This window comes from Oncorhynchus kisutch, linkage group LG14 (assembly GCF_002021735.2).
Source record: "Oncorhynchus kisutch isolate 150728-3 linkage group LG14, Okis_V2, whole genome shotgun sequence".
NCBI classification, from domain to species: domain Eukaryota; kingdom Metazoa; phylum Chordata; class Actinopteri; order Salmoniformes; family Salmonidae; genus Oncorhynchus; species Oncorhynchus kisutch.
This window is the reverse complement of record NC_034187.2, coordinates 24,122,745-24,144,576: the sequence shown is the minus strand read 5'-3', so window position 1 is coordinate 24,144,576 and position 21,832 is coordinate 24,122,745. Positions and strand designations below refer to the sequence as shown.

General features: G+C 46.0%; 1 protein-coding gene across 17 annotated transcripts in view; it reads right to left on the bottom strand.

Moving 5' to 3' along the window:
• kiaa1109 (KIAA1109 ortholog) overlaps positions 1–21,832 on the bottom strand; it is a 93,032-nt gene that overhangs the window by 49,590 nt on the left and 21,610 nt on the right. For all 17 annotated transcript variants that reach the window (XM_031788048.1, XM_031788050.1, XM_031788056.1 and 14 more), the window contains exons 14-29: positions 21,530–21,685; positions 21,307–21,404; positions 12,162–12,355; positions 11,915–12,021; positions 10,979–11,190; positions 10,638–10,856; positions 10,350–10,487; positions 9,128–9,304; positions 8,928–9,056; positions 8,651–8,770; positions 3,695–4,014; positions 3,258–3,508; positions 2,827–3,061; positions 2,234–2,716; positions 1,808–2,081; positions 1,488–1,625 (exon numbers count right to left, since the gene is read on the bottom strand). In XM_031788048.1, the coding sequence (XP_031643908.1) occupies positions 1,488–1,625; positions 1,808–2,081; positions 2,234–2,716; positions 2,827–3,061; positions 3,258–3,508; positions 3,695–4,014; positions 8,651–8,770; positions 8,928–9,056; positions 9,128–9,304; positions 10,350–10,487; positions 10,638–10,856; positions 10,979–11,190; positions 11,915–12,021; positions 12,162–12,355; positions 21,307–21,404; positions 21,530–21,685 (3,251 nt within the window). The remainder of the gene's footprint in view (positions 1–1,487; positions 1,626–1,807; positions 2,082–2,233; positions 2,717–2,826; positions 3,062–3,257; positions 3,509–3,694; positions 4,015–8,650; positions 8,771–8,927; positions 9,057–9,127; positions 9,305–10,349; positions 10,488–10,637; positions 10,857–10,978; positions 11,191–11,914; positions 12,022–12,161; positions 12,356–21,306; positions 21,405–21,529; positions 21,686–21,832) is intronic.

The window sequence follows — 21,832 nt, the reverse complement described above, 5'->3', positions numbered from 1 at the left end:
GCTGGTTGGTCCCATGGTGTTTATACTTGCCTACTATTGTTTGTACAGATGAACGTGGTACCTTCAGGCGTATGGAAATTGCTCCCAATGATGAACCAGACTTGTGGAGGTCTACAATTTATTTTCTGAAGTTTTGACTGATTTCTTTTGATTTTCCCATGATGTTAAGCAAAGAGGCACTGAGTTTAAAGGTAGGCCTTGAAATACATCCATAGGTACACCGCCAATTGACTCAAATTATGTCAATTAGCCTCTCAGAAGCTTCTAAAGCCATGACATCATATTCTGGAATTTTCCAAGCTGTTTAAAGGCACAGTCAACTTAATGTAAACTTCTGACCCACTGGAATTGTGATACAGTGAATTAAAAAGGAAATAATCTGTCTGTAAATGATTGTTGGAAAAAATTAGTTGTCATGCACAAAGTAGATGTCCTAACCGATTTGCTAAAACTATAGTTCGTTAATAAGACATTTGTGGAGTGGTTGAAAAACGAGTTTTAATGACTCCAACCTAAGAACATGAATAGACTTTGTTTCTGGCCATTTTGAGCCTTGTAATCGAACCCACAAATGCTGATGCTCTAGATACACAACTAGTCTAAAGAAGGACAGTTTTATAGCTTCTTTAAGCAGTACAACAGTTTTCAGCTGTGCTAACATAATTGCAAAGAGTTTTCTAATGATCAATTAGCCTTTTAAAATGATCAACTTGGATTAGCTAACACAACGCGCCATTGGAACACAGGAGTGATGGTCGCTGTTAATGGGCCTCTGTACGCCTATGTAGATATTCCATTAAAAATCTGCCGTTTCCAGCTACGATAATCATTTACAACATTTACAATGTCTACCTTGTATTTCTGATAAATTTGATGTTATTTTAATGGACAATTTTTTTGTTGCTTTTCTTTCAATAACAAGGACATTTCTAAGTGACCCCAAACTTTTTGAACGGTAGTATGTATGTATGTAAAAACATTTTTTTTAAGGAAATCAGACAGGATTTTAACTTACTGCTCTTGATAGCTGTAAAAGTAGAAGGCACAAGGAGGAATTTCTAAATGTGGTAGAGCATGGGCTGCTTTCCTCACGTCATTCACCGATAGACCTTGTCAGAAATGTCCAGTTGAGCAACTAGAGCATGTTAGCTAGGTAGGTAAGATAGCTGGTTAGCCCATCTAAATCTTGTTGTTATCATGGCCAGATTACATGCCCAGGGGCCTCAACCCCAAGGGGGCCCATAATGATTATGTTGAGTCACTGTGTAGGGTTGCAGGAAATGTGCTACAAAACTGTAAAATGTTTTGTCTACCAACAAGACGGGTGTGAACAGTTTGTTGTAAAATGTTTTGGAAGGTGGGGGTTTGTTACTATGCCGAAAAATGACAATATCCATCCGGACCCTTGCAACCTAGGAAATTTGCCTGACCGAATCTTCTCAAATAGTAGTTGAATACCGCTGATCTATACAGTGTGTGTTTCTTACCTTAAAGCTGGGAACAGAGAGCTGGTCGAAGGAGGCGGAGCTCTCCTCACTGGTGGGTGTGTCCAGGTCCAGGGGGCGATGCAGTGAGGACTTGGAGGTCCTCTTATTGGTGGGCTGCTTCTGAGACCAGTTGGACACCTGGGGTGTATTCAGAAGGATAAACAGTCAGAAGGTTGAATAGAGCAGACATAATTACCTATTCTACCTGACAGACAATCATACAGGGGTGTCACATTACCGTACGATACATGTCTTAATTTTCTGATCAAATCATATAATAATTAGTTCAGGGATAATACACTATTGTGTACCAGCCTTACCTGGTAGTGGGCCAGGTAGCTCTGGTAGCAGGCCATGACATGGGGCTGTCGAGTCACCAGGCCTGGCTCGGGAGTCTTCTCCACCTCCACCGAGCACTCCTCCTCCAACCCCATGGCTGATACAAAGGAGGCCTGCGACTGGTGGCCGGGGATGGGGTGGGTTGGCAGCGGGGGCAGCATGGGGGGCATGGGCAGGGGCCTGGGCTCTGTGATGAGATCCCCATTCAACACATAGGTGAGAGGTCCCTCCACACTGTGGTAGATGGAACTTCGGCTGGAATCAGATTCACAACAGATTGGTTTAACTACTGTAATCATGCATCGTTTCCCTTTATTTTACTTTCTTTCTCTAAGAAAGAAAAAGGTTAGGTAAGAGGGGGAAGGGTCGGACTGGAGGGGCAGTCATTTAGCAGGTACAGGTCCAACCTGTAGTGGTCCATGTGGTAGGGCTGCTGCTGGGGCTGATTCTGCATCTGCTGCTGCCTCCTCTTCTTCTTCCTACCAGGGTAGGTGCCTGGACCTTCGTCTGCACTGCTGATGGGCTCAAAGTCCTCTGTTGCTGAAAAGTAAGCCTCGCTGTCCGCCACCGACATGCTGGAGTCTGCTGAGCGATACTGGTGGAAGGTGCTGGAGTCTGCGGACGGAGTGAATGGGAAGGAGCTGTAGCTCCGGCGCTGGCGAGGAGAGTCCAGGACGTTCTCGTCGCTACGGGAGACCTCACTGCTGAACTGGACGCCAGAAAGGGGCGGTGGGGGCTTGTCGGTGAAGACTGCCGCCGACAGGCTCTTAGTGCTGCCCAGCCGGCCAGATTGCACGGAGGACTGGCGCTTGAGGGGTGAGCGGAGAGAGGAGTGCTCCTGGGCACTGTTGGGTGACACTGGGGTGCCCTCAGGGAGTTCTGTAAGAGTACTGTGAGGAGAGAAGGAGGGGTTGAGAATACCAAGATAATGCACTTTTGTCAGCTACTTCACTAGTATATGGGCTGTTGGTGAATTGTGCTGCATTCATCTGCTACTCACTCTGCAGTGCTCTTGCCGTTCATGGGGAGCATGCGTTCCTCAGTGCTAGGAGACGGGCTGTCCCTCTCCCCGGCCAGTAGGGGCAGCGCTGCGCTGGAGCAACTATTTTCCTCGGAAGAGGAGGCCGAACTGTGGGAGCGCAGAGGCACCTGCAGGTTCAGGTGTTGGCCCCGTATTCCGAGCTCAGGGGCCGGACTGGGGGTACAGGTGTCTCCCTTCACCCCCACACCTTTACCTACAAGAGAGAATACACAGTATACTGTAGGTTGGGTGTGTTCCAGATACACAGATCAAAGCTAAAGTGGAACAGACCAGCAACCCTATAATTTAACACAACTATCACAGTGAACCCAGATATGACCTCCGTGTCAGTCTCCAATCCCAGTGAAAATGTTTTATTTATTTTGATAAATACATTGAAACACTCGTACCGTTAGACAGCTTGGCCGTCTCCTTGGTGACAATCCACTCTCCAGGCTGCAGCAGTGATTGGCCATAGCACATGTCTGACTCAACACTGGAGGAGGAGAAGGCCAAGCTGCAGGAGGGGGTCATCTCCTCCAGATGGAAGAAGTCCAGGCCCGTGTTGGTGCCCCCGTAGAAACAACAGCCCCCCAGGCAACCACACTTGTTCCTGCTGCGCTTGTTGCGACAAGTCTCATCTGGCCACAGGAACCATAGCCTGGGAGGAAAGGAAAGCGAGAGAGAGCACTCATGTCTCTGATCTGATGTATGCATGTGTGTCTGTCTAGTCTATGTCTGTGATTGCTACTGGTGATGGCAAGACCAATTTTCTTTAGGGTCCATTTCTCCCAAATTTCTTTGGGATCAATAAAGTGTATTAATTCCTTCCTTCCTCCATTCCTACCTCTTGGTGTGAGCGTCATGGAGCTCCAGGAACTGTCTCTGCACCTCGTACTTGGCCGGGTGGTCCGCAGCCAGTGCCACGTCAGCCGTGATCAGGGCGAAGTTGACCGAGCCAGCCTCCAACCAGAAGGATCTCCGCAGTACAGCGGGCTGGCCAAGCCCTAAGCCCTGACCTGGAGAGGGTCCTGGCCGGACCCCGTCTGACTGGGGCTGCTGCTGTTCGATGTACTGGTGGATATGGACATCCTGCACCACAGCACTGATCCCTTCTCCCACCGCCTGGTTGTGCAGGTTGCAGTTGGCCAGTCGGATGGCACCCGTCTAGGTAAAGGCAGAATTGGAGCAGTATTTCTCAACTCTTGTCCTCAAGCCTGAGAACGTGTGCCCTCAGGCCTGGAGGGAAGCTAAAGTCATTCCGCTACAACAACAAAAAAGTAAAGTCCCCTTACTGGCTCAAATAGGCAAAATTGGAAAGAAATCATGTTTGACCAGATACAATGCTATTTTACAGTAAACAAATTGACAACAGAATTTCAGCATGCTTATAGGGATGGACACTCAACAAGCACAGCACTTACACAAATGACTGATGATCGGCTGAGAGAAATTGATGATAAAATGATTGTGGGTGTTGCCTTGTTAGACTTCAGTGCAGCATTTTACATTATTGATCATAGTCTGCTGCTGTTAAAATGTACGTGTTATGGCTTTACACCCCCTGTTATAATGTGGATAAAGAGTTACTTGTCTAATAGAACACAGAGGGTGTTATTTAATGGAACCCTATCAATTATAATCCAGTTAGAATCAAGAATTTCCCAGGGTAGCGGTTTTGGCCCCTTGCTTTTTTCAATTTTTATTAACGACATGCCACTGACTTTCAGTAAAGCCAGAGTTTCTATGTATGCGGATGACTCAACACTATACATGTCAGCTACTACAGCGACTGAAATGACTGTAACACTCAAAAAAAAAATCTAAGTTTATTGGTCACGTGCGCTGAATACAACAGGTGTAGACCTTACAGTGAAATACTTACTTACAGGCTCTAACCAATAGAGCAAAAAAGGTAGTAGGTGAACAATAGGCAATTAAAGAAATAAAACAGTAAAAAGGCACGCTATATACAGTAGCGAGGCTACATACAGACACCGGTTAGTCAGGCTGATTGAGGTAGTATGTACATGTAGCTATGGTTAAAATGACTATGCATACATGATAAACAGAGAGTAGCAGTAGCGTAAAAGAGGGGTTGGCGGGTGGTGGGACAATGCAGATAGCCCGTTTAGCTAATGTGCACTGGTTGGTCGGCCCAATTGAGGTAGTATGTACATGAATGTATAGTTAAAGTGACGATGCATATATGATAAACAGAGAGTAGCAGCAGCGTAAAAAGAGGGGTTGGGGGGACACACACAATGCTAATAGTCTGGGTAGCCATTTCAGGAGTCTTATGGCTTGAGGGTAAAAACTGTTGAGAAGCCTTTTTGTCCTAGACTTGGCACTCCGGTACCGCTTGCCATGCGGTAGTAGAGAGAACAGTCTATGACTGGGGTGGCTGGGGTCTTTGACAATTGTTAGGGCCTTCCTCTTACACCGCCTGGTGTAGAGGTCCTGGGTGGCAGGCAGCTTAACCCCAGTGATGTACTGGGCCGTACGCACTACCCTCTGTAGTGCCTCGCGGTCAGAGGCCGAGCAATTGCCGTACCAGGCAGTGACGCAACCATGCTCTCGATGTTGCAGCTGAAGAACCTTTTGAGGATCTCAGGACCCATGCCAAATCTTTAGTTTCCTGAGGGGGAATAGGCTTTGTCGTGCCTTCTTCACGACTGTCTTGGTGTGTTTGGACCATTCTAGTTTGCTGCTGATGTGGACACCAAGGGACTTGAAGCTCTCAACCTGCTCCACTACAGCCAATGTCAATGAGAATGGGGGCGTGCTCGGTCCTCCTTTTCCTGTAGTCCACAATCATCTCCTTAGTCTTGGTTACGTTGAGGAATAGGTTGTTATTCTGGCACCACCCGGTCAGGTCTCTGACCTCCGCCCTATAGGCTGTCTCGTCGTTGTCGGTGATCAGGCCTACCACTGTTATGTCGTCTGCAAACTTAATGATGGTGTTGGGGTCATGCCTGGCCATGCAGTCGTGGGTGAACAGGGACTACAGAAGGGAACTGAGCATGCACCCCTGAAGAGCTCCAGTGTTGAGGATCAGCGTGGCAGATGTGTTGCTACCTACTCTCACCACCTGGGGGCGGCCCATCAGGAAGTCCAGGATTCAGTTGCAGAGGGAGGTGTTTAGTAACAGGATCCTTAGCTTAGTGATGGGCTTTGAGGGTACTATGTTGTTGAACGCTGAGCTGTAGTCAATGAAGAGCATTCTCACATAGGTATTCCTTTTGTACAGGTGGGAAAGGACAGTGTTGAGTGCAATAGAGATTGCGTCAGCTGTGGATCTGTTTGGGCGGTATGCAAATTGGAGTGAGTCTAGGATTTCTGGGATAATGGTGTTGATGTGAGCAATTACCAACCTTTCAAAGCACTTCATGGCTATGGACGTGACTGCTACGGGTAGGTAGTCATGTAGCCAGGTTGCCTTTGGGTTCTTGGGCACAGGGACCATGGTGGTCTGCTTGAAACATGTTGGTATTATAGACTCAATCAGGGACATGTTAAAAATGTCAGTGAAGACACCTGCCAGTTGGTCAGCACATGCCCAGAGCACACGTCCTGGTAATCCGTCTGGCCCCGCAGCCTTGTGTATGTTGACCGGTTTAAAGGTCAAACTCACGTCAGCTATGGAGAGTGTGATCACACAGTCGTCCGGGACAGCTGATGCTCTCATACATGCCTCAGTGTTGCTGGTCTCGAAGCGAGCATAGAAGTGATTTAGCTCGTCTGGTAGGCTCATATCTCTGGGCAGCTCGCGGCTCTGCTTCCCTTTGTAGTCTGTAATAGTTTGCAAGTCCTGCCAAATAAGACAAGCGTCGGAGCTGGTATAGTATGATTCAATCTTAGTCCTGTGTTGATGCTTTGCCTGTTTGATGGTTCGTCAGTGGCGCTTCCTGTTTTCATTTTTGCTTGTAAGCAGGAATCAGGAGGATAGAGTATGGGTCGGATTTACCAAATGGATGGCGAGGGAGAACTTTGTAAGCGTCTCTGTGTGTGGAGTACAGGTGATCTAGAATTTTAACATGTTGATAGAAATTTGGTAGAACCGATTTAAGTTTCCCTCCACTAGGAGCTCCGCCTCTGGGTGAGTGGTTTACTGTTTGCTTATTTCCTTATACAGCTCACTCAGTGCGGTCTTAGTGCCAGCATCTGTCTGTGGTGATAAATAAACAGCCACAAAAAGTATAGCTGAAAACTCTCTAGGCAAGTAGTGTGGTCTGCAATTTATCACAATATACTCTACTTCAGGTGAGCAAAATCTAGAGACTTAGATTTCGTGCACCAGCTGTTGTTTACAAATATGCACAGACCGCCCCCTCTCGTCTTACCGGAGTGTGCTATTCTATCTTGCCGGTGTAGCGTATATCCCGCTAGCTGAATATCCATGTTGTCATTCAGCCACGATTCCGTGAAACATAGAATATTACAGTTTTTGATGTTCCTTTGGTAGGATATTCGTGATCATACCTCGTCTAATTTATTGTCCAATGACTGCACGTTGGCGAGTAGTACTGACGGTAATGGCAGCTTTCCCACTCGCCTTCTCCGGGTCCTGACCAGGCATCTGGCTCTTCGTCCTCTGTACCTGTGTCGCTTCCTCTTGCAAATAACGGGGATGTTGGCCCTGTGGGGCGTTTGGAGAATATAATGTGCGTCCTGCTTGTTGTAGAAAAAATCTCAGTCTAATCCGAGGTGAGTGATCGCTCTCCTGATATCCAGAAGATATTTTGTTGCAGTTGCAGAAACATTATGTACAAAATAAGTTACAAATAATGAAAACCCCCCCACATAATAGCACAATTGGCTGGGAGCCTGTACAACTGCTGCCATTTCATCCAAATGTTATCCAAACACTCAACAAAGAGCTGCAGTTAGTCTCAGAGTGGGTGGCAAGGAATAAGTTAGCCCTAAATATTTATAAAACTGAAAGCATTGTATTTGGAACAAAACACTCACTAAACCCTAAACCTGAACTAAATCTTGTAATAAATAAATGTGGAAATTGAACAAGCTGAGATGACTAAACTGCTCTTGGAGTAACACTAGGTTGTAAACTGTCATGGTCAAAACATAATGATGCAGTAGTAGCTAAGATGGGGAGAAGTCTGTCTATAATAAAGCGATGCTCTGCCTTCTTAACAACACTATCAACAAGGCAGGTCCGACAGGCCCTAGTTTTGGCTCACCTAGACTACTGTTAAGTCGTGTGGTCAGGTGCACGGCTGGCCCTTGGATGTACACAGAGAGCTAATATTAATAATATGCATGTCAATCTCTCCTGGCTGAAAGTGGAGGAGAGATTGACTTCATCACTACTTTTATTTATGAGAGGTATTGACATGATGAATGTACCGAGCTGTCCGTCTCAACTACTGGCACACAGCTCGGACACCCCACAAAAGGTCTCTTCACAGTCCATAACAGACTATGGGAGGCACACAGTACTACATAGAGCCATGACTACATGGAACTCTATTCCACATCAAGTAACTGACGCAAGCAGTTAAAAAAATTAAAAAAAGATTAAAAAACACCTTATGGGACAGCAGGGACCGTGAAGCAACACACACACACACACAGTACTGTAGATATGTGGTAGTGGTGGAGTAAGGGCCTGAGGGCACACAGTGTGTTGTGAAATCTGTGAATGTATTGTTTTAAAATGGTATAAACTGCCTTAATTTTGCTGGACCCCAGGAAGAGTAGCTGCTTTGGCAGCAGCTAATGGGGATCCATAATAAATACAAACATTACACACTTTTGTTCTAGTGTGGAAGACTTGTGTTACCTTGATGTTGGCTGCACAGCTGTGCTCCACTATGAAGAGGTCAGCCCCATCCACAGCCAGACGGGTCATGGTGTACTTGAGCTCCTCAGACGTCCGACAGTGTCCAGGCAGGCAGGACATCTACGAAAGTAGAGAACAGAATAGTTACAATGGTTAATTATTGCCTTCGGAGGTCAGACTCACATTGTTACGCAAATATACAAAACCAGTAGATTTGACAAACTACAGATTTTCAAGTGTGTGATTTCCATGCGCAGAAAAAGTGGGAATGTATTACCTTGGAGTCACACACACGGCGGTCCACCCCGTGCTGGCAGATGACAGAGGGCTTGGGCTGCTCCAGCTGGAACTCCCGGGAGAAGACGTGGAACATGTACGTCTCACCCCACTCCATCACACTGGCCAGCTGAGGAACAACACATTCATTAGATATACACAAAATAGAAAATGCGTACACACACACACACACACACAAACCTGTGGCACGGTGACTCTCCCCGTGAGGGCACCAGCCTGCATGTCTATGAGCCAGGCGTACTCCAGGGTGTCTGTGCCTAGAGGCAGCCCCTGGGCTGAGAACATGGCGTGGGCACGCATCTGCAGGCCAGACAGACTCAGGTGGCCATCCCTCAGAACACCATCAGACGTGGGCCGCTGTGTGGACACAGGAAATAATATTAATAACTTTTTGCAGTGTAAAGACAGATGGAATTAGCTTCAAATATGCATATATACGCATCACAGAAACTAACATTTTGTGGTTCTACATTAAGCATGCACATGTACAGGTAACAAAATAAAGGAAACACTTGAGTAAATGAGGGATACAAAGTATATTGAAAGCAGGTGCTTTCACACTGTGGTTCCTAAGTTAATAAAGCAATTAACATCCCTTCATGCTCAGTTGCCAATTATTTTGCTTACCATGGCTAGAAGAGATCTAGGGGGTTTAAATGGGGTGTATATGTGTGAGTGTATGTGTGTGTGTCTCAGTCACCAGATCTCAACCCAATTGAACACTTATGGGAGATTCTGGAGTGGCGCCTGAGACAGCGTTTTCCACCACCATCAACAAAACAACGATGGCATTTCTCATGGAAGAATGGTGACACATCCCTCCAATAGAGTTCCAGACACCTGTAGAATCTATGCCAAGGTGCATTGAAGCTGTTCTGGTGCCCAACGCCCTATTAAGACACTATGTTGGGGTTTCCTTTATTTTGGCAGTTACCTGTACATCTATCATACACCCATCACATGCACACATCACAAAAATACCTCTTAGAATGGCTATTTTCTGCAGTTTGACTGTCAAATGGTAGTATTGTGCTTCTGTGCCATTCAAATTTTTTGCCAGTTGATCGACATTCACTGTACTCTCAAAAAACTGAGCAACAACAAAACTCAGCTGTCTATTATCCTCAGCAGAAGTCAGTTCTGAAGGTCATTGCATGAGGGAAGAGATTACCAGGGCATTTCAGGTAAAGCTCTAAGCTCTTAGCTCTGAGGCTCCTGTAATAACAAACCCAGGGCTACTGCTTAAGCATACAATCATAAACCATGATTGCGTCATATCTACACCAATCCAATGCTTTTAAATCCTTGTGAACATGAACAAGTGCACCCTTTGGAGAGAAGGTGGAGGGTTACTGTATGAATCTATCCCTAAAGATGGTCCCATCGATTGTGGTCGACTCACCTGGTAGTTGTCACTGATGAAGATATGAGCTGGGGAGAGCACAAGCTGGAGCATGGTCTCCTTATAGCCCTTCTTCATCTCAAAACAGAGCCTCTCTAAGAACCCAGAGGGGCCCTCAGGACTGTCGCTGCCGCAGTGCTGTCCAGACAAGTGGAAAGAGTTAGAAGAATGGTTGTGTTTAGGGACATCTCCAGTCCTAGAACTGGTGCAAAGTGGTGCTAGTAGACCCATAATGTGTTATTTGTTGATAAAAATGGGTGGTTGTTGGATGGGTGGGGGAGGATTTACCATGGGCAGGCGTCCGTGCACCTTGTAGAGGTTGATGAGAACGGTGATGTCCCAGGGACGCAGGGCCAGGGGGTGAAGGGTGGCAGCAACCCTCCCGTCATCGCCCAGGCCCAGTGGAGACCAGCCCAGGATGGAGGAGGTGGACAGGTAGGACAGCACAGGGCTGGACACCGCCTCCTCAAAGTCTGTGTACATGTCGTCCTCACCAAAGTAGTTCTCCTGCAGAAAGGAGGAGGGAAGGGTGAATAGATCAATCTTATGACTCATCCCTCAGATTTCCCATTCCTGGGAAAGTTTTAGGATGAGTCACTGGAGTCTGTTTGTTGTGTCCCTGACTGTACCTTGATGGAGACGAGGGCCTTGAGCAGGGGCCCGTAGAGGATGATCTGGGAGTCGGGGGACATCTCCATCTCCACGTGGAGCCTGTCAGGGGTCAGCTCCGAGGGGTCTGTGATCACTCTACTGTTAGGGGCAGAGCGGCGAGGCGGTTGGGGTACAGACGAGTGCTCAGGGGGGCGCAAGGACGACAGCATGGCATCCTCCATCTCCGACACTGCAGGGAAGGAGAAACACTTGCATACATAAGCACAGAGTAAGACCATATAAAATAGCAGTCACCAAACAGTGGATCGCGATTGACTGGTCTATCTCCAAGGCATTCCTAGTCGATCACAAAACATTTATTGAAAAAAACTGACGATAAAGCCTTGCCATCAGCTGGACGACGGTGTCCCCTTTTGGTCAGTCTTAGCGAAGGGGGAGAGCTGAGGGACGATCAGACCGTGAGAGGCAGACACTGATGCTCTCCCTCCACTGAGACTGATCAGATGCAGGCACCATCAGTCCAGTAAAATAAAGCAAATTGTTTAAATTCATGCTCACTCAGCTGTGCCTCACAAGTCATACAACAAATGATGCTATATTACCAGTGTGATCATATACTTCAAATGTTGAAATATAATTTTAAAATGGCCTAAGAAGATTAACATTGGCAGGGTAATTCAAGCATAGCCAATATGCAGTGATAATGAACTGGGCCTATAGCCTACAAACCTCATTGCTACAGAACTGGTTTTAATAGGTTCATGTTGCAAAGGCATACGTGTTTTAAGTGATGTTTTTAAAACATTCTGAGCAGTAGATCTCGCCTCAGCGGTAAACTCAGAAAATGATCTTGGTTCAGAAAAGTTTGGTGACCACAGATCTAAACAGACATATGAACAGTATACACGTATTAACACAGACATGAACTTAAAACAAAGGAGGCATCTGTTTACAGGACTGCTTGAGCTGTTCGTCTGATTTCTGAGGATAGATAGGGTGCCAGGTGTAATCAATGATGAGCAGGAAGTTTGGGACAGTCCAACAGTCCACCCAGCCAGCCCTGGAGAACAAGAAACAAATGATTTACTTATTTCTCAATTAAACAAGCATCACAAGGCACAACCACACAATTTGTTAGTAAATGATGGGTAAATACTGGTGGAATACTGTAAAATAAAAGAGCTAGTGGGTCTAACTCACTCTGCATGGGTGATGTTCCTCCAGCGAGACTTGTTGAGTTTGGGTGGGCCGCTATGGCTCTGACTCTGGCTCTCCACAGGCATGCACATGTCAGGGGACAACTTGCTGTTCTGGTAGTCCTTGGCCAGGGTGAGCAGCGGGTACCTGCTGGGGTGGCAGTCTGGCAGGGACAGCCGCAGGTCTGTGTCTTCAGCCTGGGGTTTACACAGAGACGCAGACTTACGAGTGCCCACATGGGTTAAGTACAGTAAATGCGTCAGCATGCTTCAGTTAGGCTGGTGGCTAGGCAAACCGAATGAGTGTGCTCACGGACTCCCTTAACGTGAAAAAGCGGCAATAGTACTGTTTGCCCATTTTGAGATTTTATTTTATTTTTTAAATTATTTTTTAATCACCTTTATTTAACAAGGTAGGCCAGTTGAGAACAAGTTCTCATTTACAACTGCGACCAGGCCAAGATAAAGCAAAGTAGTGCGACAAAAAAAAAAACTGAGTTACACATGGAATAAACAAAAGGACAGTCAATAACAAAATAGAAAAATCTATATACAGTGTGTGCAAATGGAGTAAGGAGGTATGGCAATAAATAGGCCATAGTAGCGAAGTAATTACAATTTATCAAATTAACACGAGTGATATATGTGCAGATGATGATGTGCAAGTAGATTTACTAGTGTGCAAAAGAGCAAAAAAAGTAAATAAAAATTATATGGGGATGAGGTAGGTAGTTAGATGGGCTATTTACAGATGGACTCTGTACAGCTGCAGCGATCGGTAAGCTGTTCAGATTGCCGAAGCTTAAAGTTAGCGAGGGAGATAAGTCTCCCAACTTCAGTGATTTTTGAAATCCGTTCCAGTCATTGGCAGCAGAGAACTGGAAGGAAAGGCAGCCAAAGGAGGAGTTGGCTTTGGGGATGACCAGTGAGATATACCTGCTGGAGCACGTGTTACGGGTGGGTGTTATGGTGACCAGTGAGCTGAGATAAGGCGGAGCTTTATCTAGAAAACACTTATAGATGACCTGGAACCAGTGGGTCTGGCAACGAATATGTAGCGAGGGCCAGCCAACGAGAGCATACAGGTCACAGTGGTGGGTGGTATATATGGGGCTTTGGTGACAAAACGGATGCCACTGTGATAGACTGTATCCAATTTGTTGAGTAGAGTGTTGGAGGCTATTTTGTAAATGACGTCGCCGAAGTCGAGGATGGTCAGTTTTACGAGGGTATGTTTGGCAGCATGAGAATAGGAGGCTTTGTTGCGAAATAGGAAGCCGATTCTAGATTTAATTTTGGATTGGAGATGCTTAATAGGAGTCTGGAAGGAGAGTTTACAGTCTAGCCAGACACCTAGGTATTTGTAGTTGTCCAGAACCGTCCAGAGTAGTGATGTTAGTCGGGCGGGTGCGGGCAGTGATCGGTTGAAGAGCATGCATTTAGTTTTACTAGCGTTTAAGAGCAGTTGGAGGCCACGGAAGGAGTGTTGTATGGCGTTGAAGCTCATTTGGAGTTTTGTTAACACAGTGTCCAAAGAAGGGCCAGAGGTATACAGAATGCTGTCGTCTGCGTAGAGGTGGATCAGAGAATCACCAGCCGCAAGAGTGACATCATTGATGTATAGAGAGAAAAGAGTCGGCCCGAGAATTGAACCCTGTGGCACCACCATAGAGACTGCCAGAGGTCCGCACAACAGGCCCTCCGATTTGACACAGTGAACTCTGTCTGAGAAGTAGTTGGTGAACCAGGCGAGGCAGTCATTAGAGAAACCAAGGCTGTTGAGTCTGCCGATAAGAATACGGTGATTGACAGAGTCGAAAGCCTTGGCCAGGTCGATGAAGAAGGCTGCACAGTAATGTTTTTTTATCAATGGCGGTTATGATATCCTTTAGGACCTTGAGAGTGGCTGAGGTGCACCCATGACCAGCTCTGAAACCAGATTGCATAGCGGAGAAGGTACAGTGGGATTCGAAATGGTCATTTATCGGTTTGTTAACTTGGCAGGGCAGGATGGATATAGGTCTGTAACAGTTTGGGTCTAGAGTGTCTCCCCCTCTGAAGAGGGGGATGACCGCGGCAGCTTTCCAAGCTTTAGGAACGTTGGACGATACGAAAGAGGTTGAACAGAATAGTAATAGGGGTTGCAACAATGGTGGCGGATAATTTTTTAAAGAGCGTCCAGATTGTCTACCCCAGCTGATTTGTACGGGTCCAGGTTTTGCAGCTATTTCAGAACATCTGCTATCTGGATTTGGGTGAAGGAGAAGCTGGGGAGCCTTGGACAAGTAGCTGCAGGGGGTGCGGAGCTGTTGGCCAGGGTTGGGGTAGCCAGGAGGAAAGCATGACCAGCCGAGATGAAATGCTTATTGAAATTCTCAATTATTGTGGATTTATCGGTAGTGACAGTGTTTCCTAGCCTCAGTGCAGTGGGCTGCTGGGAGGAGGTGCTCTTATTCTCCATGGACTTTACAGTGTCCCAGAACTTTATGGAGTTAAAGCTACAGGATGCAAATTTCTGTTTGAAAAGCCAGCCTTTGCTTTCCTAACTGACTGTGTATTCTTTCCGAACTTCCCTGAAAAGTTGCATATCTTGGGGACTATTCAATGCTATTGCAGTACGCCACAGGATGTTTTTGTGCTGGTCGAGGGCAGTCAGGTCTGGAGTGAACCAAGGGCTATATCTGTTCTTAGTTCTACATTTTTGAAAGGGGCATGCTTATTCAAGATGGTGAGGAAATTACTTTTAAAAAGAACAACCAGGCATCCTCTACTGACGGGATGAGGTCAATATCCTTCCAGGATATCCGGGCCAGGTCGATTAGAAAGGCCTGCTCGCAGAAGTGTTTTAGGGAGCGTTTGACAGTGATGAGGGGTGGTCGTTTGACCGCAGACACATAACGGATGCAGGCAATGATCACTGAGATCCTGATTGAAAACAGCAGAGGTGTATTTGGAGGGCAAGTTAGTCAGGAGATGCTGTAGCCATTATAGACTTACCCAAATTGTCAGAATTAATCAAAGATAACTCAAGAAATCTGTCATTTGGTCTCCCGAGTGGTGCAGTGGTCTAAGGCACTGGGTTCGAGTCCAGGCTCTGTCGCAGTCGACCGGGAGGCCCATGTGGCGGCGCACAATTTGCCCAGCGCCGTCCGGATTAGGGAAGGGTTTGGCCGGCAGGGATGTCCTTGTCCCATCGCGCACTAGCGCCTCCTGTGGCAGGCCGGGCGCAGTGCATGTTGACACAGTCGCCAGGTGTACGGGGTTTCCTCCGACACATTGGTGCAGCTGGCTTCCGGGCTAAGTAGGCATTGTGTCAAGAAGCAGTGCGGCTTGGTTGTGTTTCGGCGGACGCATATCTCTCGACCGTCGCCTCTCCCGAACCCGTACGTTTTTTTAGATACAAATTGTACGTCTAAGAAGTAAAAACTGCAGGAAAACAGGTTGTCTTTCATTGAATGACAAAATACTTTATTGAAGAATCCCTACAGTACACCAATCACAGACGAATGGGCGTAGCCTTCAGCTACCGAACTTTGGCTGAAAAAAATCAAAACTTATCGAAGTCCAAAACAAACTAAAACATTACAAAGAGTTGTCATAATATATGCATCAAACTCTTCCGAACGGTTTCGGCTGGGAGCATGCGGAAGCCTTAAGGCAGGGGTTCTCAAAGTGGTGTCCGCAGAGGTACTGCAGGGGGTCCGCAATCTCTGTTCTTAACCCTGTTCAACATGAGTCTGGGAGGCTCACAGGGACATTGGTATCCACAGTAGTCCTATACTCCATCAATTACCAAGGTGGCATAGCAGTTCAGACGTCTTTTGTCCTCGTCTTGTCGTGTCCTGTATATATATATATATATATATATATATATATATATATATATATTTACAACTTTTTCACATACATTTTATTTTTATTTTCCATCAACTCATCTTCAAAACACTCTCCTGCAACCCGCCTCACCAATGTATATTTATAAAAAAGTATTATTTACCTCAGATCTGTAATCCTCCAAGAAGCTAGCCAGAAACTAGCCAGAAGCTAATCCAGAAGCTAGTTCAGAAGCTAGTTAGCTCCTTTACTGGCAAATCGTTAGTATTCAGCTAACCACGGTTTGTGGTCATCAGCTATCCTTTAGCTCGAAAATCTATCGCCAGTTCTGTACGGCGCAGCGCGGCTCGGAACGGAACATACCGGACCAATTTTTCTCTCCATGTCCCTGGATTTCGACTGCTCTCTGGACATTCATACCCGGATCTCACAGCTAGCTAGCTGCTATCCGTGTGACTATCGGCCTTCGTCGATTCCGGAGCAAACATCAATTATTCCGGAGCTAGCAAGCTCTGTCAATCACTCCTGAGTTCCATCAATCACACCTGGGCTGCAGTCACCTATCCGGACCCGTTTTACTGCCTTCGCGGAGCCCCACCGGGCCTTCACAACTGGACTGCCGACGTTATCTACCCGAAGGAGTTATTCGGCTGGCTCCTCCGTCGCGACGTTACCTGAACGCCCATCTGCGGCCTGCTAACCGTTAGCTGTCTTACCGGCTGCTATCTGAATAGACAATCTGACATTTTTTAAATTTTTTTATTATTATGTTTTCTTCTTGGGCCTCTATAACTATATCTATTGTTTTTATTTTTGTTGTTGTTGTGTGATTTGGATTAATCCCCTCTACCACACGGAACCCCACTAATCTACTGACGGAACGCAAGAGGTGGCTAACAACAGACCTCCATCCTATGCTAGCTTGCTACCGATGCCCTGGCTAGCTGTCTAAATCACCAACCAACCTCTCCACTCACCGGACCCTTTTGATCACTCGACTAAGCATGCCTCTCCTTAATGTCAATATGTCTTGTCCATTGCTGTTCTGGTTAGTGTTTATTGGCTTATTTCACTGTAGAGCCTCTAGTCCTGCTCACTATACCTTATCCAACCTATTAGTTCCACCACCCACACATGCAATGACATCTCCTGGTTTCAACGATGTTTCTAGAGACAATATCTCTCTCTTCATCACTCAATACCTAGGTTTACCACCACTGTATTCACATCCTACCATACCTTTGTCTGTACATTATACCTTGATGCTATTTTATCACCCCCAGAAACCTCCTTTTACTCTCTGTTCCAGACGTTCTAGACGACCAATTCTTATTGCTTTTAGCCGCACCCTTATTCTACTCCTCCTATGTTCCTCTGGCGATGTAGAGGTGAATCCAGGCCCTGCAGTGCCTAGCTCCACTCCTATTCCCCAGGCGCTCTCTTTTGACGACTTCTGTAACCGTAATAGCCTTGGTTTCATGCATGTTAACATTAGAAGCCTCCTCCCTAAGTTTGTTCTATTCACTGCTTTAGCACACTCTGCCAACCCGGATGTTCTAGCTGTGTCTGAATCCTGGCTTAGGAAGACCACCAAAAATTCAGACATTTTAATTCCAAACTACAACATTTTCAGACAAGATAGAACTGCCAAAGGGGGCGGTGTTGCAATCTACTGCAAAGATAGCCTGCAGAGTTCTGTCCTACTATCCAGGTCTGTACCCAAACAATTTGAACTTCTACTTTTAAAAATCCACCTCTCTAAAAACAAGTCTCTCACCGTTGCCGCCTGCTATAGACCACCCTCTGCCCCCAGCTGTGCTCTGGACACCATATGTGAACTGATTGCCCCCCATCTATCTTCAGAGTTCGTGCTGCTAGGCGACCTAAACTGGAACATGCTTAACACCCCAGCCATCCTACAATCTAAACTTGATGCCCTCAATCTCACACAAATTATCAATGAACCTACCAGGTACCTCCCCAAAGCCTTAAACACAGGCACCCTCATAGATATCATCCTAACCAACTTCCCCTCTAAATACACCTCTGCTGTCTTCAACCAAGATCTCAGCGATCACTGCCTCATTGCCTGCATCCGTAATGGGTCAGCGGTCAAACGACCTCCACTCATCACTGTAAAACGCTCCCTGAAACACTTCTGCGAGCAGGCCTTTCTAATCGACCTGGCCGGGGTATCCTGGAAGGATATTGATCTCATCCCGTCAGTAGAGGATGCCTGGATATTTTTTTTAAATGCCTTCCTAACCATCTTAAATAAACATGCCCCATTCAAGAAATTTAGAACCAGGAACAGATATAGTCCTTGGTTCTCCCCAGACCTGACTGCCCTTAACCAACACAAAAACATCCTATGGCGTTCTGCATTAGCATCGAACAGCCCCCGTGATATGCAGCTGTTCAGGGAAGCTAGAAACCATTATACACAGGCAGTTAGAAAAGCCAAGGCTAGCTTTTTCAAGCAGAAATTTGCTTCCTGCAACACTAACTCAAAAAAGTTCTGGGACACTGTAAAGTCCATGGAGAATAAGAACACCTCCTCCCAGCTGCCCACTGCACTGAAGATAGGAAACACTGTCACCACTGATAAATCCACCATAATTGAGAATTTCAATAAGCATTTTTCTACGGCTGGCCATGCTTTCCACCTGGCTACTCCTACCCCGGACAACAGCACTGCACCCCCAACAGCAACTCGCCCAAGCCTTCCCCATTTCTCCTTCTCCCAAATCCATTCAGCTGATGTTCTGAAAGAGCTGCAAAATCTGGACCCCTACAAATCAGCCGGGCTAGACAATCTGGACCCTTTCTTTCTAAAATTATCTGCCGAAATTGTTGCCACCCCTATTACTAGCCTGTTCAACCTCTCTTTCGTGTCGTCTGAGATTCCCAAAGATTGGAAAGCAGCTGCGGTCATCCCCCTCTTCAAAGGGGGGGACACTCTTGACCCAAACTGCTACAGACCTATATCTATCCTACCGTGCCTTTCTAAGGTCTTCGAAAGCCAAGTCAACAAACAGATTACCGACCATTTCGAATCTCACCATACCTTCTCTGCTATGCAATCTGGTTTCAGAGCTGGTCATGGGTGCACCTCAGCCACGCTCAAGGTCCTAAATGATATCTTAACCGCCATCGATAAGAAACATTACTGTGCAGCCCTATTCATTGATCTGGCCAAGGCTTTCGACTCTGTCAATCACCATATCCTCATCGGCAGACTCGACAGCCTTGGTTTCTCAAATGATTGCCTCGCCTGGTTCACCAACTACTTCTCTGATAGAGTTCAGTGTGTCAAATCGGAGGGTCTGCTGTCCGGACCTCTGGCAGTCTCTATGGGGGTGCCACAGGGTTCAAATCTTGGACCGACTCTCTTCTCTGTATACATCAATGAGGTCGCTCTTCCTGCTGGTGAGTCCCTGATCCACCTCTACGCAGACGACACCATTCTGTATACTTCCGGCCCTTCTTTGGACACTGTGTTAACAACCCTCCAGGCAAGCTTCAATGCCATACAACTCTCCTTCCGTGGCCTCCAATTGCTCTTAAATACAAGTAAAACTAAATGCATGCTCTTCAACCGATCGCTACCTGCACCTACCCGCCTGTCCAACATCACTACTCTGGACGGCTCTGACTTAGAATACGTGGACAACTACAAATACTTAGGTGTCTGGTTAGACTGTAAACTCTCCTTCCAGACCCATATCAAACATCTCCAATCCAAAGTTAAATCTAGAATTGGCTTCCTATTTCGCAACAAAGCATCCTTCACTCATGCTGCCAAACATACCCTTGTAAAACTGACCATCCTACCAATCCTCGACTTTGGCGATGTCATTTACAAAATAGCCTCCAATACCCTACTCAACAAATTGGATGCAGTCTATCACAGTGCAATCCGTTTTATCACCAAAGCCCCATATACTACCCACCATTGTGACCTGTACGCTCTCGTTGGCTGGCCCTCGCTTCATACTCGTCGCCAAACCCACTGGCTCCATGTCATCTACAAGACCCTGCTAGGTAAAGTCCCCCCTTATCTCAGCTCGCTGGTCACCATAGCATCTCCCACCTGTAGCACACGCTCCAGCAGGTATATCTCTCTAGTCACCCCCAAAACCAATTATTTCTTTGGCCGCCTCCTTCCAGTTCTCTGCTGCCAATGACTGGAACGAACTACAAAAATCTCTGAAACTGGAAACACTTATCTCCCTCACTAGCTTTAAGCACCAACTGTCAGAGCAGCTCACAGATTACTGCACCTGTACATAGCCCACCTATAATTTAGCCCAAACAACTACCTCTTTCCCAACTGTATTTCATTTTAATTAATTTATTTATTTTGCTCCTTTGCACCCCATTATTTTTATTTCTACTTTGCACATTCTTCCATTGCAAAACTACCATTCCAGTATTTTACTTGCTATATTGTATTTACTTTGCCATCATGGCCTTTTTTTGCCTTTACCTCCCTTCTCACCTCATTTGCTCACATTGTATATAGACTTGTTTATACTGCATTATTGACTGTATGTTTGTTTTTACTCCATGTGTAACTCTGTCGTTTTATCTGTCGAACTGCTTTGCTTTATCTTGGCCAGGTCGCAATTGTAAATGAGAACTTGTTCTCAACTTGCCTACCTGGTTAAATAAAGGTAAAATAAAATAAATAAATAAAAATTATACATTTTTCAACTCAATACCTCTTGTATACTGCTGTAATTTAAGCTTTAAAATGCACTATAATTTAAGCTTTAAAACTGCTAAGGTCTTTGCCGTATGGACAAATGTGTAGAATTGCAGAATATTGGCTTTAAAGCTGCAACAAACATCACGCTGCCACATAAATGCAGGACATTTGATTGAAAACTGAAAAATTGCCTGTCCAATGCTAAGAGACAGGCCTTTAAAATAATTCCCAGGGCCCCAAGACTTGGTTTGTCCGGACATGCACTGCCAAAGTCATAGCCAAACTCCTTGTATGCTATTTTTATCTCACTCAATTTGTTTTCTGTTTATGAGGGGGTCCATAATAAATTTGCTATCACAAAAGGGGTCCCAGGAGTGACTGATATGGCGCCAACAGAGATGGTCGCTTTGCGTTATTAGGAAACTGCAGTATTTAGTTTTTTATGTATTATAAGCATTTCACTACACTAGCATTAACATCAGCTAACCATGTGACCAATAAAATTTCATGAGCCAAAAAGTTTGAGAACCCCTGCTGTAAGGGTATTCCATACTTCACATGATCAGGAAATCATGAAAAATCCCATCTGCTATTAACTACTCACCCTCAGACAGAACTTTGTATTACAGGTGGTAGGGACATACTCAATAAAAGGCAACGTGAAATCAATGATCAGAGTCTCCCCACAAGCAGCCAGGTACACTGAAAGACAAAGGGATAATATCAAAAGTGCAGCCAAAGTGTAAACGTTCACTAAATGAACTATTTTGTTTACTCCTTGTGAATTATTGAGTTTGTTCATCATTGAATTCCAACAGCTCTCTCACCATTCTCCTGTTGCTTGGTGGAGCAGTCGATCCAGTTGTGCTGGTTGGCAGCCCAGATCATCTCAAACTGATGGAAGAGGACCTTGAACTTCCAGGCGTAAGGGACAAATGAGTAGATATCTGGGGCGCTGTCGCTGGCCCAGTCCCCGATCAGGTCTGGACATGGACAGAAACAAACCAAATACATGACGTTAAAGGGATAACCCACCATAGAAATGATGGCATGGGCATACTGATTCTATATATTTAAGCAATAAGGAATTCCTCAACCACGCTCACAAATTGGGGAAGACAAACATTCTA